This window comes from Thunnus maccoyii, chromosome 19 (assembly GCF_910596095.1).
Source record: "Thunnus maccoyii chromosome 19, fThuMac1.1, whole genome shotgun sequence".
In the NCBI taxonomy this organism is placed as follows: Eukaryota; Metazoa; Chordata; class Actinopteri; order Scombriformes; family Scombridae; genus Thunnus; species Thunnus maccoyii.
This window is the reverse complement of record NC_056551.1, coordinates 26,489,523-26,506,489: the sequence shown is the minus strand read 5'-3', so window position 1 is coordinate 26,506,489 and position 16,967 is coordinate 26,489,523. Positions and strand designations below refer to the sequence as shown.

General features: G+C 35.3%; 2 protein-coding genes across 10 annotated transcripts; one reads left to right on the top strand and one right to left on the bottom strand.

Annotated features, from left to right (window-relative positions):
* Window positions 1–936: 936 nt before the first annotated feature.
* Window positions 937–8,176, top strand: hnrnpd (heterogeneous nuclear ribonucleoprotein D). 7 transcript variants are annotated; one of them, XR_006092630.1, is made up of 9 exons: window positions 938–1,401; window positions 2,389–2,557; window positions 3,773–3,934; window positions 4,117–4,248; window positions 4,330–4,429; window positions 5,965–6,111; window positions 6,238–6,339; window positions 6,698–6,799; window positions 7,594–8,176. XR_006092630.1 is itself a non-coding variant. In XM_042395672.1 (8 exons), the coding sequence occupies exons 1-7, from the start codon at window positions 1,235–1,237 to the stop codon at window positions 6,309–6,311; spliced, it is 948 nt and encodes a 315-aa protein (XP_042251606.1). In that variant the 5' UTR covers window positions 937–1,234; the 3' UTR covers window positions 6,312–6,339; window positions 6,698–8,176. The 7 variants fall into 7 exon arrangements, 6 of the variants coding, with proteins under 6 accessions (XP_042251606.1, XP_042251607.1, XP_042251605.1 ...); XM_042395672.1 differs by having other exon boundaries at window positions 937–1,401; window positions 6,241–6,339; window positions 6,698–8,176; XM_042395673.1 differs by having other exon boundaries at window positions 6,244–6,339; window positions 6,698–8,176.
* A 300-nt stretch (window positions 8,177–8,476) lies between these two features.
* On the bottom strand, window positions 8,477–14,298 carry si:ch73-234b20.5 (uncharacterized protein LOC449923 homolog). 3 transcript variants are annotated; one of them, XM_042395666.1, is made up of 4 exons: window positions 13,405–14,298; window positions 11,502–11,561; window positions 10,492–10,659; window positions 8,477–9,045 (listed from the first exon to the last, which is right to left on the bottom strand). In XM_042395666.1, the coding sequence occupies exons 2-4, from the start codon at window positions 11,502–11,504 to the stop codon at window positions 8,908–8,910; spliced, it is 309 nt and encodes a 102-aa protein (XP_042251600.1). In that variant the 5' UTR covers window positions 11,505–11,561; window positions 13,405–14,298; the 3' UTR covers window positions 8,477–8,907. The 3 variants fall into 3 exon arrangements, with proteins under 3 accessions (XP_042251600.1, XP_042251599.1, XP_042251601.1); XM_042395665.1 differs by lacking the exon at window positions 13,405–14,298 and having other exon boundaries at window positions 11,502–11,988; XM_042395667.1 differs by lacking the exons at window positions 11,502–11,561; window positions 13,405–14,298 and adding an exon at window positions 11,073–11,492.
* Between the last annotated feature and the right edge of the window lie 2,669 nt (window positions 14,299–16,967).

Genomic DNA, 16,967 nt, shown 5'->3' with positions numbered 1-16,967 from the left:
TCAGTTGTAATTTTGTAGTCTGATTTAGTTTTGATTTTAGTTGTCATTTCTATCATAAACATAATTTTAAACTTTCTGTGAAAGATGTTATAATATATTTTGAATGTAAAGACCATAAAATTGATTTTATTGTGACGATTATAATGGGTAAATTCTTTATTTTAAAAATAATTATATATAATTTTCTCTGTTCATCATGATTTCACATATTTCTTTAACTCTAAAATCTCTTCAAAACAAAGAGTATATGTACAATTGATTATTATCATTACATTTTTGAAAAGCTATGAAATTGCCTTTATTTTATTTTAATATATATATTTGCTGTACTTTTTTGTTATTATTTTGTTTTTATTGTCATTGTCCTCCTGTTTTGTATTTCCTGTTACAAGATTTGATTACAATTTCAATTCACAATGTTTAACATTTGGACTGTGATGAAATGGAATGTGTTATGATGAATAAAGTTTCAATAAAAAAAATTAAAAAGGAACAATAAAAAAAGGGACCGATGAAATAATAAAAATGAATTTTATGTATTTTTGTTTAATTATCCGAAGAAAATTTTATTTTCATTATTATAACAGCTTACAACAGTTTAGATTCCTGAAGAACAGTCCAGCTGGTGGCGGTAATCCACCATTTTGTTGTTTGCCAACCGCTAATAAACCTCAAGAAGAAGAACGATGAGTGAAAGTAGAAAGAGAAAGACTGAATGGCAGGATAGTAGATATGAGGAGGGAGTGGAGCATCAAATGTCTGTTAGAGAAAAGGGAAAAATAATTACAGGTTCAAAGGGCTTTATTTAAATATTTAAACGAAACAGGTGCAATATCCAAAATATATATAAAGTCATGAAGATACAAACTCCGGTACAAAAGGTGGCGGCATGCAGCTTTATCGTTGGTTTGTAGTCCTCCAGTAAAACCAAAGAAGAAGAAGAGCCCGATGAAAACAAAACCGACGCTCACAAAAATCACCCCTTACAAATTATAGCAACTGAAACTAATTTGCCTTACTGAAACACATTTTTTTTCTTTGCCTGAATCCAGATGAACGTTGCTTTTTTAATTCAATTAGACTAACTAATAAGCTTGCTGTAATTAGCGCCAAGCGGTTTAATCTAACGATATATCAAAATATTAGCGATATAGCATTAGCTCACGGCTTCTGACGTAGCTTGAGTTTCCGAGCTGTTTAGGTGACAACTTTAGTTACTTAGAAAGGCCGAAACATGTCGGACGATTATGAATTCAGCGAAGATCCGACCACGACGAGAATGGAAGAGGACGGAGAGGCAAACAGTGATGACCCGATGTCTGCGGCCGGTGACTGCGGCCCGACGGGGGGCGAGGCCGAGGGATCAAGAATTGACGCCAGTAAAAACGAGGAGGATGAGGGGTACGAAAACATCCGCCACACCGATGTTACAGTGAAATTAGTCTCCACATTTAAACATTTAACCAACCACTTTGATGTCATTAATATACCACAGCTGTGTTTTTTTTAAATGTAAACACCAAACAAGTGCTGTTCAGCCTGCAACTAGTTACTGTATGGCAGTGGAGAAAAGTAAATAAGTACATTTATTGAAGTACTATTTTGAGGTACTTGTACTTTACTTGAGTATTTCCATGTGATGCTACTTTATACTTCCACTCCACTACATTTCAGAGGGAAATATTGTACTTTCTACTCCACTACGTTTATTTGACAGCTTTAGTTACTTTTCAGATGAAGATTTGACACAATGGATAATATAACAAGCTTTTAAAATACAACACATTGTTAAAGATGAAACCAGTGGTTTCCAACCTTTTTTGTCTTTTGACGTCTTACAAAAAGCAGTGTGTAGTCGGGGTCACATTTCACATGTCTATGAGTTGTTAACAGCTCCACCAAATAGTGATTTTTCCCTCTAAACTTCTCACATGCTTTCATTTCAATAAATGTTCAAATGATCCAATATTTCAGCAAAAATCAAAGATTAGAGAAAAAGCCCAAAAACTGAAAACAGATTTGTGTATCAGAACTTTGTTTTTTCTTCTTTCCTCTCCCATTAATCATCTCACCACCCCTCAGATTTATCTGCTGACCCTTTGGAGGGGCCCAACCCCTAGGTTGGGAACCACTGGACTAAACTAGCTAACTGTATATAAAGTAGTGTAAACTAGCTCCAGCTCCAGCAGCTACAACAGTAACATGCTGCTCTAACACTGATGCTTCACTATTAATAATCTAATGATGTCATATATAATAATATATCAGTCAGAGGGACCAAACCACTACTTTTACTTGTAATGGAGTATTTTTATATTGCTGTATTGGTATTTTTACTTCTTCCACTACTGCAGTATGGTTTCCTTAAACATGTTGTTTTGTCATTAGGAAAATGTTTGTTGGAGGGCTCAGTTGGGATACGACTAAGAAGGACCTGAAAGATTACTTTTCCAAGTTTGGGGAGGTTGTAGACTGCACTTTAAAACTGGATCCAATGACCGGCCGCTCCAGAGGCTTTGGCTTTGTGCTCTTCAAAGAAGCTGAAAGTGTTGACAAGGTATTGTCCTGCTCCAATAAGTAGTGTTTACATCACACGTACTCTGCAAATCAAGGTTCATGCAATACCACATGTACAGCACTGACTTATAATGTTTAATGTAGCTGTTAAATAGGGAATGAGTCTATTTTTGGGTTATTGCCTGAATCATTGCCGGCTCCAATTTGTACCTCTCGTGTAATATTATATTCAAGTCACAGAGCGAAGCATCCAACTTTCCTGGAAATAAATACCTGGCAAGATTTGAAAAAACCAGAAGGACATTTAACAACACTTAGTGCTGTTCTGATGGTGTTTCCAAGATCTTTAAATATTCTTCTAACCATCTGCGTGAAAAAATATTCTGCCCACTGCACGATGAAAATCATTTTAAACCTGTTTATCAAGTTGTGAGCTTGTTTACTAGCCAGACACATTTGTCCATGTCATGCAAAATATGAACACATTTGTTTATATGAATACAAACCATATTATCTGATAATAAAAATGTAAATTTTGTTTTGTGTTGTATAAATTGAGCAAGGAGATATGTAATGTCTGGCTGCCGTCTTTGTTTGGATTTGGGGATTTGGATTTGGAAACGTGCAGACAGAATATTTTTTCATCCAGATGGTGAGAAGAGTCTTTGACAATTTTTGAAATAATTTAAGAACAGCTGTAAATGTTGTTAAATGTAATGGAAATACATGAGAGGCACAAACTGGGGATAAATTATTGCCTCCGATTTGTTCAGTGATTCAAAAAGTGGATGAATGAAGTAGAGCTGAAACGATTAGTGGATTAACTGATTAGTCTATCAGCACAAAATTAATTGGCGAATACATGTATTTTGATAATTAATAGTCATCACTATTCAAGCAAACAAACATCTTCTGGTTTCAGCATCTTTATTGTGAGTATTTGCTGCTTTTCTGTTTTATTTAAGTGATAAATGTGTGTTTTGGACTACTGGTTTACTGTCTGTTTTATTGTCTCAACAATTCATTGATTAATTGAGAAATTAATCAGCAGATTAATTGGTAATGAAAATAGTTTGTTAATTTGTTGCAACCTGATAATGAAGTTCAACAAAAACGGAAATTCATCAACCGAACATTCTTTGCATTGAAGCTCGGATGCCTTTAATAAAAAACATCACCTGTGAGAAGTTGCAAACACTTAAAACTGATTTACTACATGATCTTTTTTTTTGTTAACTGTTACTTTGTTATGAAGGTTGCCACACAGAAGGAGCATAAACTCAATGGAAAGGTCATCGACCCTAAAAAAGCCAAGGCCATGAAGAGCAAGGAGCCTGTAAAGAAGATCTTTGTTGGCGGTCTCTCTCCAGACACTCCTGAAGAGAAAGTCAGAGAGTATTTCGGTGCCTTCGGAGAGGTACGTGTCTACTAATCTGCTAATCTTAATCTACTGTAATAATTAATTCCTAGTGTGTCTGCATGACTGTCTAGTGCTAGTAAATCCCGCCCCTTAGCTTCTTTCTCTGATTGGATTAAATCAGACACTTTTCATGAAGACTAATTAAAAGTATTTAACACATAAATGTATGGTTTGAACAGGTGGAGTCAATTGAACTTCCCATGGAGAACAAAACAAACAAAAGGAGAGGCTTCTGCTTCATAACGTTCAAAGAGGAAGAGCCAGTTAAGACAATCATGGAGAAAAAGTACCACAATATCGGACTAAGCAAGGTACGCGCTCTTATTGACAGCTTCCATAACGCATACAAGACCAGTACGGAAATAAATCAACTTAATTTTTTGTTCCTTCAGTGTGAAATAAAGGTGGCGATGTCCAAGGAACAGTACCAGCAGCAGCAGTACTGGGGAGGCAGAGGTGGATACTCATCCAGGTCTCGAGGAAGAGGTGGTGGTGAGTGGAGAACATGATGGTGGTTACACTTAGTGTGTAGCAGGTACAGAAAGATGTAAATCACACTATCTGTTCGCCTTTTGAGTCCCTACTGAACAATAATTTCTCAATAACAAGCAGAGCTGCATCACTACTTGGCTTCATCAAACTTTAGTTATTTCTTTATAGGAATTAGAGCTGAAATGATTTGTTGATTAGTTGATCGTCAGAAAAATAATTAACAACTTTTCTATAATGGTTTCATTGTTTTTGTTAAATTTTCAAGCAAAAATCCCAAATATTCTCTGCTTCCAGCTTCTCTTTGCTTTTGTCAAACAACCATTTCATGACATCATCTTGGACAAGTTTGTTTTTACACACACATTTATTTTGGATAGATATGCAGAATTTTATCAATAGGAAAACAGGTACTGCTGGTATATTTTGTGATCAGTGGAATGGAAACTAATATTACCTACAGTATTTAATTCAGCTGTTAAATCAGCTCTGTAAATTTCACATCCACAAATCTAAACGGTCTGACTCCAAACGCTGCTTTCATCGTTTTATTGTTGAACTCAAGCAGCACGACAAGTTAATCCAAGATGTGAAGATCAAAAAAAAACTAAGAAGACTTTCAATATTTTCACTTATTCTGGCGGATTACAGTTTAGATTTAAATAATGATGCGTCCATTCAAGTCCGAAGTCAGAAATTTACAAGTTCCGACTTAAGACTTGAAGTTACAACCCCGACTTCAGATCTTGAAGCATTTCTCGACTCACAAAGCCAAATGTAAACAATCATCATGGCTGACTGCAAGAAACTCGTAAGCTAGTGTGGAACATTTATGACTAATTTTCACTCTACATAGATAATCGATCTCGTTTGATTTACAATGTTTTTAGGAAGGGAAGTGACTACATATATATATATATACATATGGCCTTAAGCTTCACTGTGTCCTTGATTCGAGTCTGGCTGACGACCTTTGTTGCGTGTCAGTCTCCATCTCTCTCTCTCCTCTCATTTCCTCTCATTTCTCTACTGTTTGATATGTAACAGCAGTGTAAAATACCCAAAAATGTAATAATAAAAAAACGTTATCTGAGTTGTTGTTGTTTTTTTTATAGAAGAGCAAACAGCTTGTGAAAAACAAGCATGAGGGTTTGATGCTGGAAAATATTTTTGTTGAGAGAGAGAGAACTTTATTAATCCCAAAGGGAAATTGAAGCTACCTGACATGACTTTAAATACAAAAACAATGAGGTAGGTAAAAGAAACATTACAATTAAAAGGTTAAATTATATACAATAACTAAATAGACTAACTTAAATATACAAAATTAATAAAAGGAGAATAGAGACTACAGATATAACCATAATTATAATATACAATTTGCTGAGTATACACTGTTTAATGGTGTTTATATGTTATAATACACTGTACATTAGTGCAGGAGGAGATTTCTATAGTAGTAAGGTGCTTGATTGTTCCTTGATGTTAGAATTGTGGTCGTATAATCAAAAATGTGATGAAATTCGATTTAATTGCAGGTCCCAATCAAAATTGGCACCAGGGTTATGGCAACTACTGGAATCAAGGCTATGGAAATTATGGATACAGTAATCAAGGCTACGGAGGATACGGTGGCTATGATTACTCTGGTTACAACAACTATTATGGATATGGTGACGACAGCAGTAAGTTTACTCATCTGTGAAAACACCCTTTGATGTGCCGCAATGTGCTTCAGCTTCATATCAGCCATTCTTTTTATTCTTTATTACTTCTTCTATTACTTTACTTTCTGTTATTTTGTACCACTGTTGTAGATCAATCTGCTGGATATGGCAAGTCGCCACGACGTGGTGGTCACACCAACAGTTACAAGCCGTATTAATTGGGGGAAAAACCTCATATTCAAGTAGGTATGTAAGAACAAAAATACACTACTTACTTTAAACTTTAAAGTAGTTATATTTAATTTGCTGTTTGGTAACATTATGTATAATTTCCTCTTATAAATTTCTTTTTCTCAGCACCCTCAAGTGCTTTACAGTAGTGGTAACATAGAGGCTACAGTCTTGTGGCGATTATTTTAACAGCCGGCCTTCTGCTGCCTCTTTTGCACCTTTTTTTTTTTTTTTTTTTTTTTTTAAACTGTAAAGTTAACAGGTAAAGTACTGCTACTACAGTAAATGGATGCCAAAGTTATGGATGTGCAAGGAAACAGAAAAGGAAGTATGTTGTCTCCTAACTCTGACATACCTTGTTTGTACCTGCCAGCGGAGCTTCCTTGCAGGCCATGAGCTGACTCCCAGATACTCTCAGGGCCCGCTCAATGCGGACCGGGTACGAGAAGCATACGCTCTCGAATGCTGCCATTTGGTATGGTCTTACAACATCCTGTATCAGCATTTCTAAACTAAACAATATGGGACACGTCCAGCTTTGTCATCTTTCTTTCCATTTTAATTTGTTTGCAACTGTATGTAATGTAAAACTTAAAATATACACATGTAATTGTCATTTTTTACAGGCCCTTACTCCCCCACAAGTAATGATTATAAATATGAAAGTAATAATAATAACTATTTGCTTTTCAAAGGATACGTACAGCATTCTCTGGACTTTCCAGTTCCTATTGTTAATATATGCATTCCTAATCTTATCTAAAATGCTTGTTTCTTTATTTAGCTCTTGTAGCCAGTAGTCCATGAGCTAAATCCTGGTTCGTATTTGGAGGCTACTGTGTTGGGGGATAAAGTGCTTTACTTTTGTGTACATGTATTGTTCTGTTTTGTGTTACTGACAGCGATGGAAAAGACTCCTCTTTTCTTAATTTTCCTGTAACAAATTTTCCTCTTAACCTTTTTGTAAAACAAGAAGAATCAAAGTGTCACCACATTTCCAGAAATTTGCATGTAATGCTTTCTTTAATGTGTACTTTCGACCAATCGAAGGTTTCTTCTATTTAATATTTTTGGCTTTTTTGACATCTCACTTCAGGATTTCTAGCTTATGGACTTTTTAAACTGTAAAAAAATGTTAAAATAATTATGTTTTTTCTTATCATTTTTTACATTTTGGACATTATAAACACGGGGATTCCTATTTTGTTTGTGTTTTTGAACAGATTTGTGTTCATCTATAGCTGATTTGTGTCTGTTTGTTTTTCATAGGTATCAGAGTGATGAAAGGCTGCTGTCAGCTGGTGGAGAATTGGCCACAGTGATGATGGTATCCAGCAAAGATCACTAGCTGATTGTAAGAACATAACTGAAGAGCACTATGACCTACATTTCCTCTTATACTTACCGGAGTATTTGTTGGATCTTAAACCTTTTTTTTTTTTTGGGATTTTTGACGTTTTTTGCATTTATTTTAGAACACAGCAAAGTTTTAGCAGTTTTTTTTGTTTGTTTTTTTTTTTTTGCGTTCCTCATCCCTTCTCGTTTTTTGTATTTAATGTTCTCAAATTGCTGTTTGTGAATTGCTTCATTTATTACATAACTTGAAATGTTAGATTGGTTGGAACAGATCACAAATATATATATATATATATATATATATATATATATATATATACAGTACTGTGGTAGCAAAGATACACAATGTGTTGTTACAATTTATCCTCTTAATCATAGTCATCAATCATTTAATACATATGATATTACAGAGTTTGACAGTCATAAACATACAGAATATATACACAGTGTATTGAACATAAAAGAAATGTGACAAAATAAAAATAATAAACACTCATTTTGGATTTGTGATCCTTTGTGAAATATTAATTTAGTAGTATTACGTCTCTAGTTAATGAATGTTGGAGTGTTACGGAAGCATTTCAGTGAACTTCATCACAATTTATGCAGCTCTGCTGAATTTTATCTTCACGACATGAAATGACATCGCAGACTAACCTGATAAGCTTTCAGAGGTCACAACATCGTGTACCTGTTGAATTTACATAAATATTTTGATCTTAAAGGTGCAGTGTGTAGAATTTAGTGGCTTCTAGTGGAATTGACTTGGCAGAAATGGAATATAATATTCATAAATATGTTTTAATTAGTGTATAATCACCTGAAAATAAGAATCATTGTATTTTTGTTACCTTAGAATGAGGCCTTTATCTCTACAGAGGGAGCGGTGGCTCTTCCGTGGAGTCCGCCATGTGGCACTGCCATGTTTCTACGGTAGCCCAGAACAGACAAACCAAATCTTGGCTCTAGAGAGGGACTTTTCACGAGTTTCTCGGCCACCGTAGGTTCTCCTACACGCTTGGAAGAGGAGGGTAAAGGGAGGAGTAATCAGTTGGTTGCAATCTGCCACCTCACTACTAGATGCCACTAAATCCTGCACACTGGTCCTTTACAAATATATAAAACATCTCTTTGTGTGAGCTGAAATGATCACTCATGGGAGCTATTAAATGCCACCATCTTCATACTTTTCAGTCCTGAGCAGATAAAGGAGTTCAGATTTTGGATTTATATAACATTTGTAGCGTAGAGGATGATGAGGATAACGATGATGAGCACGATCACGCCGATTATTATCATCATTTTAATGTTTTTCCACCAGTATTTTCTGGCCACCCGTGTGGATGTTCTTTGGAATGAGTCAGCCTGAAAAGAAAAATAACAGAAACATAATAAAACATCAGTGATGGAAGAAGTACTCAGATCTTTTACATAAAAATGTAAAAAGTACCAGTAAAACAATGTAAAAAGACTCCATTACAAGTAAGAGACTTTCATCAGAACTATTAACAGTAAAATATACTGAAAGTATCAAACTTTTAAGTCCTAATTCTGCAGAAAAATAGTCACTGAAAGATATTTATGACATTAAAAGATTGTTAATACTGATGTGTTAAGGGGTAAATACCATTTTACTGTTGTAGTACTGTATAATCAATTAGGTTGTTTAATCTAGTGGTTTCCAATCTAGGGGTCAGGCCCCTCCGAAGGGTCACAAGATAAATCTGAGGTTTCATGAAATGATAAATGAAAACGCAGGATGTGCTACACAAATTTATATTCATTTTTTAAACTTTGGTCAAATGTTTGCCTCTTATGTGAAATATCAGATTCTTTAACCTCTTTGGCCTTTGAGTTATTGAATGAAACCATCTGAGAAGTTTTGAGGGGAAATCGTTCTTTGTTGGAACAGCTCACAACTCGAAGACATCAATGTGACAAGGAGCCCAAAATAGACACTGTCACAAGCCAAAAAGGTTGAAAACCACTAGTTTAAATGATATGTCTACATTTTTTTTACAAGTCTATCTTAAAACAATACTGACAATGTTTATTGAAAGGATTACTGGTCGCTGTAATAGCTCCAACTGGCCATACTGGCCACAAAGAGAGCCCTTCCTAAAACAATTTCAATGTAAGTGATTGAGGATAAAATCCACGGTCCTGGTTCTGTGTGAAAACATATTCCAAAATTCAGCTGAAGGTAATATGAGGCGTCTGCAGTCTTCTGAGTTGGACAAATCAGGGTGGGAATCTTCCAAAGTTACTGTATTTTTAGTATTAAATTTAAATTCGGCTTCCACAGATAGTGTTTTTTATGCTGGACTGCAGTGGCCAAGCAAGAATTCTGTTTGAAAAAGAGTGTTACTTTGGAAAATATCCTCTTGGCTGAGCTTAAAGAACTTTACAAGTCAGTTATGGACTAACTAAACGAGGCCTGTGGATTTTGCCCCCCATCACTTACGTTGACCTGGTTTCTTTGTGGCCTGTATGGACAACAAGAACAATTACAGCAACCAAACTGTTTTAATATAAATATGGGCATTGCAGTATTGTTTTAAGATAGATTAATCTATAAAAGTAAATAGTAACTACGGCAGTCAGATAAATGTAGTAGAGTAAAAAGTACAATATTTCCCTCTGAAATGTAGTAGAGAAGAAGTATAAAGTGGCATAAAAGTTAAGTACAGTACTTCAGTACATGTATTTAGTTACTCTTCACCACTTTTCTAACAGTTTTCTTGTGTTTTGAAGGAGTCATATATGAAGACTGTTTTAACAACAGAGTAGAGTCCTGCTTTGTATACTTACAGATGCCTGCAGTTCACCAGTCTTGCCGATCAGATCATCTAATCGATCGCCTCTCTCCAGCACTTTATTGATGTTGTCTTTCAGAATAACTTTAACCTCATTGACCTGACCTTGCACTTGGTCAAGCTTAGATGAGCTAGGGGCCTCCGCTTGAGAGTTTGGGTCAGCCTGTTAATAAAAAAAAAAAAGAGTCCGTCACGTGTTCCATAAATTTACTAGCGTGCAAACTACACCCTGAAAGTCTGTCAGCAAACTGTCGGAGCAACGCAGCGATTTTAAATGACCAAACCTCACTTCCTGTAACTGTGTGAACAGGAAAGAGTGCTATCAGGCCTGACTTAGTTTACCAAGGGCCTATGTGATTGTCATATGAAAACCTCAACTTCCACAGTTAGAAACTAAACCTGCTTAACAAAGAGAAGTAACAGCCAGATTTCACCGCAATGAAGAGTAGTTTCAGATAATATCAAGATGAAGTACAAATCTACTTTGGTCATGTGGAAAAGAACAACATTTAAGATGAGAACTGAGCTAAACGTCAGTATTTAATAGTATTTCAGTATCTAAAGTACAACACTTACCATAGCAGAACTGTTTCTCAATCACAACCAACAGGAATATTCAGCTTCATACAAAAAGTAAAAACCTCCACGAAGTTCTGTCAGCCAGTGTAAAAAACAAATACAGAGATCTGTGCTTCTTGTGACTGCATGAGTCATACAGTAAGAGCAGAACAAATGTCTGCTGAAGGTTGCACCTCCTCTCTGTTAATCATTAACTACCTGTTGCCTTAATGAAAGTCTCATTGGCTTTAGGAGGAGCCGGTCTCAGTCGCTTCAAAGAGCTGCTTTCATTTCCTGCTTTTCATGAGTTCTGCTACATCACACAAGAGCAAAAAATATCACCTTTCCACGACTACAGGTTTCGTCATTCAAGACAAAAAAAAAGATCACGTTGCGGTTTAACCAACAAAAACACGTCAGTTTGGCAGTTCTGTGTGAGTTACATACCATCAGCCGTCAGGATGCAGGTCAGCACTGATCTGATATGTCCGGGCAAAGGGCTGCTTGCTGCACAGAGTGATTTGCAAGGCAATAAAGCGGTGAAGTCACTTGGGTTGCTTAACTTCATTTCCTCGTCCTGTGTTGTCAGCTTGTTATTTCAGCAGCAGAGAAACCAGAAACCGTTCAGCAAACGTGCTTAATTCATGCTGTTGTAGCTCAGATGAGTGCTCAGTGTCAGGAAATGATTGTTCCTTTATTTTTTAAACTTTTTATATTATATAAAAAGTCATGTACAAGCACCATATCTCATAAAGAAATGTACGTCATCTTACCAGCAGTCTGTAATCTAAAGTAATCTGTGTTTATGAAACTGTAATGTTGAATGACATATTCAAAACTTCAAGTAAAGTAAAAGTAGCAACACAAAAACATATAAATACTCAGTTTACTTAAAAGTGAAAGTCCTAAATTCAACATTAAGTAAAATACATAAGTACTTAATGCAGAAAATGGCCCCTGTGTGTGTTATATACTATAATAAATTTAATTATATAATTATTATCATTGTCACCAAAACAAAAATTGATTAATCTCACATAGATGTAAGTTTAGTTATTAAGGTTTTGGTTTTTAATGTAAGTTTGTATTGTCTACATTTTCATATGTAGAGTTATTTCACTTATTTTCTGATTTTCATATTAGGCTTGTATTCTTGCATCTTGTTTTATTGATCAGTGTTAATTGATCATTAAGTTGTAAATTGTTTTATTGTTGCTGTTTTTGTGTGGACCCTAGGAAGGACTGGCGACGAATTAGATTATTAGGACTGATGTGTGTGTAATATTTTACAGTTGTAGTGAAGTGCTAATAAGTGCTAATTATCTATATACTGTTTTGTAGTTTACTTACAACAATACATAACAGTATCTTATAAGCTCACTATATACTTGTATATTGATATACTTACTAATAACTTTAGCTGTCAGATTAATGTGGTGGACTAAAAAGTATAAAGTAGCATACAATAGAAATACTCATGTAAAATACATTACTTGAGTAAATGTAATTACACCACTTAAAACTGACATATTCTGGACAGACAACCAAGCTGACCTGAGAAATACACCTTCTGTCTGTAATATTAGGGTATCTTAAACTGTTTATTTAAACAGTTCAAACATTTTATCCTAGCTTGTTAGCTTTTTTATCAGAACGAAATATCTCAGTTCCCCCTTAAACCAGGTGCCATTAAACCCCCTTTTAATGGATATATTAAATCTAGATTTGATTCTATAAACTGGAGTGAAATTAAAACATATTCAAGAGATAAATTGAACATTACTTGTCACAACTGCTCTAATTAGCTTGTTTGGCTTTTAGCGTTTTTAGCTAGCAGCCAAGCTAGCTAAAAATGGCAAGTCTACCACTTCAAACTGAAATATCTCAACAACTATAGGATGGATTGCCATGAAATTTGGTACAAATATTAATGGTCTCCAGAGGATGAATCCTACTGAATTTTGTGATCCTCTGACCTTCCCCCTAGCACCACCATGAGGTTGACATTTTTGTTTTTTTAGTGAAATATTTCAGCAACCTTTGAATGGACTGCCAAGAAATTTGGTACAAATATTCATGGTCTCCAGAGGATGACTCCTAGTGAGTTTGGTGATCCTCTAATGTTTAGCGCCAACCTTAGGTTGAAATCTATGTTTTTTGAGTGAAATATCTCAACAGCTATTGGATGGATTTTCATTAAATTTGGTCCAGACATTTCATGTTCCCCTCAGGATGCACAGTCATCAGGTCAAAATTTCAGCCTGTACAATACTTTTCTTTCAGCCTCAGCTATAGCTACTGTGTTAATTAGCATGCTAACATGCTTAGGTGAACAAGGTAAACATTATACCTACTCATTGTGAGCCCGTTAGCATGCTAACATTAGTATTTAGCTCAAAGTATCTTCACAAAGCTGCATGATCTTGTTTCCCAAATATTCTGAGTACTGCTGTCAGAAGCAGTAGTTTGCATGTCTTCCATCTGCAGTGTAAAACAAAATATTGCTTCACTCAAACCACATTTTAACATTAACAGCCTCATTCAATGCTGAATCTCCCTCCAATTTTTGTTCCGCTCTTTCAGCCTTTCCCCAACATTAATTGCATCACAACTGAAGTCTGTATCATCAGTCCTGCAAAGGGAAGTAGAGAGCAGAGTTGGGGGAGGAATAACAGAAGCCTGTGTTGTAACAGAAGTCCACTTTATTTCATTCATATGTCAACTATACATAAATTGCAAAGCCAAATACTAACACTACAGAACTTAAACAGGTCAAGAAATGTCATTATAGCTTAACTGAGCTGAGGATGTAGTTCCCTGATGAAATGGATCTGTGCATGAGTCATATAAGCCAACATTGGGAGGGAGGTGCTGCTCTTTTGTGAATGCTCGCCAAATACTGAAGAGACAGGAGTGGCTGATTAAAATGAAATAAAGATATATAAAACAGTCATATGTATACCCTTACATAACATAATAAAGACAAGTAACAAAGACAGTAATCATGGACTTTGTACAAGATGCTTGATTTTTATAGTAAGGTATTCACTAACATATTAAATTATTCCTGGATGTTTAAAGTTTAACCCTGGACAAAGGAGGTTCACAGAAACATAAATTGTCTCATAATAACCAGAAAGAATTCATATAAAGTGGGATGTTAGTATTCATGCAATAAACCCAGTGGTGGAAAGTAACTAAGTACATTTACACAAGTAATGTACTCAAAGGTGCAGTATGTGGGATTTAGTGACATCTAGTGGTGAAGTTGCAGATTACAACAAACTGAATTTTACTGTATTTACTGTATTTTACTTCAGTATTTCCATTTGATGCTACTTTATACTTCCACTCCACTACATTTATTTAACAGCTTTAGTTACTTTTCAGATGAAGATTTGACACAATGGATAATATAACAAGCTTTTAAAATACAACACATTTTTAAAGATGAAACCAGTGGTTTCCAACCTTTTTGGCTTTTGACGTTTTACAAAAAGCAGTGTGTAGTCGGGGTCAAATTTCAGATGTGTATGAGTTGAGCCAGCTCCACCATTTGGTACAAATTATAAGAAAAAACATTAAAAACTGATAGGTTGGTTTACTCGGGACATGCAAAAATTCTTAATAAATTAGACTCTTAATTCTTTAACTGACAGAAAATACTTAGTTTTCAGAGTGTAGTTTTGGTGTGTCAGTACCAGTCAAAAGTTTGGACACATGTTCCCATTGATGAATGAGAATGAGAAAGTGTGTCCAAACTTTTGACCAATACTGTAAATATTAGCATAAAAACGGAGTGGTCTCTTACCAACTAAACCACATTTTGTTTTTTCTTTTTTTAATCATAATTTGCAGCACTTTCACTCTCTGGAAAGACCTTATTTATGCAGATAGTCACTGTGATTCAGGAGCTAAAGACATTTTAATCTGGGTATGTAATTTTAGGCATTGAAAACGTTAAGAGACTTCACTGTGAACTGGATTTATTGGGACTTTTTTCAGTGGAGAATGTGATGTTTAATTCTGTTAATATTACAGTTCATGAAGTGCAGTTTTGGTGTTGTACCGACAGTCAGGCTGGTGAGCAGATTCATCATAGTGTGAGCTGACAGCAGATAATGTTCAAAGCAGGTCAATCACATGACGCAGGTGTCATCGGTGGTGCAAATAAAAAGCAAAACTGCAGTTTACAGCTAGGAGTGTCTGACTGCTGAGAGAGTAGCTGCAGAGATATTTATTGTGTTTGTGATGGTAGTTTATGGTTGGTTTAGTTGTTTTTGATTGACAGTTAGGAGGGTAATATAAAGAAAAAAAAGACTCTTAAATATGGACTTTGGTTTGAGCTTCATGTTCACTGATGTGTTTCAGAGTTCTGCACTTCATGTCGTCTTTCCTGATGTTTGACAGTATTTTCTTCTCTTATTTATTTAAAATAATCACAAGTTGCAGCCCAAATGCAGAGCTTTTGTTTTTCCGTATTTGATGTTTTGGTCTTATTGCAATATAGCAATTTGTGTCAAGTGCAGCTGATACATCTTATTATTTTCATTATTGATTAATCAGATGATTTTTTTTAATTAATCGCTTATTCTTAAAAATATCAGAAATAATGATTCATCAAAAATGTCCATCACAGTCTCCCAGAGTCAATCATTATGTCTTTAAATGTCTTGTTTCGTCGACCAACAGTCCAAAACACAAAGATATTCAGTTTAAAATAATATAAAACAGAGAAAAATTGAAAAGTCTGAGAGAGTATTTGGCAGTTTTTATTGAAAAATTATTTAAATTAATTGATCATCAAAAAAATTGCAGATGAATTCTGTCAATCGACTTCAAATGATTCAAATGCTCACAGGCAGACAAGTTTTCACTGTCAACAAGAAACAAACTAGTCCAGGTTATCTGCAGGTCCTGGAAAAGTTTTAAAATGTTTGAAGTTATATAAACTCTCAGTTTTCTGCAATATTTACTGGTCTGACGAGATCTCAAATAAGGAACTGTAAAGGAAGACAGGCAGCTTTAACATGTCCTTTCAGATAAAGAAACAGGTTACGATGGCTCATCATGTCCTGAGGATGCCCAATGAAAGGAAACCTAAAGTTGCCTTGAGATGGACCCCGACTGGGTGGAGAAAGAGAGGCAGACCAAAAACCACGTGGCGAAGGACAGTGAGATGGGTCTGTCATGGGACGAAACACAGACAAGACAGGGTTCAGTGGTGGCGTATAACTGCGGCCTTATGTAGGATAAGTAAAGTAAACTCTCAGTTTAATAAGATTACATATTATTTATGAAATATACTTTAGGTGAGATGTTAATTAAGTCAGTAGTTACAATTAAATCATAGAGTGATTTCTCGTTCTCAGATTGTTTCACTTAAGAGATAAATGTTTTCAGTATTTCACAAGACAAAAGGACAATTTGATGAAATGTCATAAAAAATTAATATAATTTTGTGTAACAGAATTTTTTCTTTTGCATCGCTTTAATCATCTCGTGACCCCTCAGATTTATCCAGGGACCTTATGGGGGGACCCAACCCCCAGGTTGAGAACCACTGCACTAAGCAGGCTGTGTAAATTTAGTTGTATTTTCTTTTTGTAATCAACCTCAAACCTCAAACTGAAAGAGCCAGCTCTGCTGAACATTTTCTGTTTCTCTTCTGACTGAGAGAACATCACAGCAAAGTCCATTCACACATCAGGTAATTAAATATGACCTTTATAAGCGGCGCCGGTTAACAGTGACGGGGAGATTCTAGGAAATTCAAATATCAGCCTGATGATGTCGACGATGACACATTAACACCCAGGATTTCTGAATCATTCAGTTGAAGGAAATCAAACTCACTGAACCCGAGTGACTCATTGGACTCTGTTGGTTTGTCACAGTCTGCTGGAAATATTG

Excerpts from the sequence above, each read along its gene's own strand:
- hnrnpd (XM_042395671.1), top strand. The coding sequence starts at position 1,235 with ATGTCGGACGATTATGAATTCAGCGAAGATCCGACCACGACGAGAATG. Across the intron at positions 4,249-4,329 it reads ACAATATCGGACTAAGCAAG|TGTGAAATAAAGGTGGCGAT; the intron begins GTACGCGCTCTT and ends TTGTTCCTTCAG. Across the intron at positions 6,112-6,237 it reads TGGATATGGTGACGACAGCA|TTGTAGATCAATCTGCTGGA; the intron begins GTAAGTTTACTC and ends TTTGTACCACTG.
- si:ch73-234b20.5 (XM_042395666.1), bottom strand. Across the intron at positions 9,046-10,491 it reads CTGGTGAACTGCAGGCATCT|GCTGACTCATTCCAAAGAAC; the intron begins GTAAGTATACAA and ends TTTTCTTTTCAG.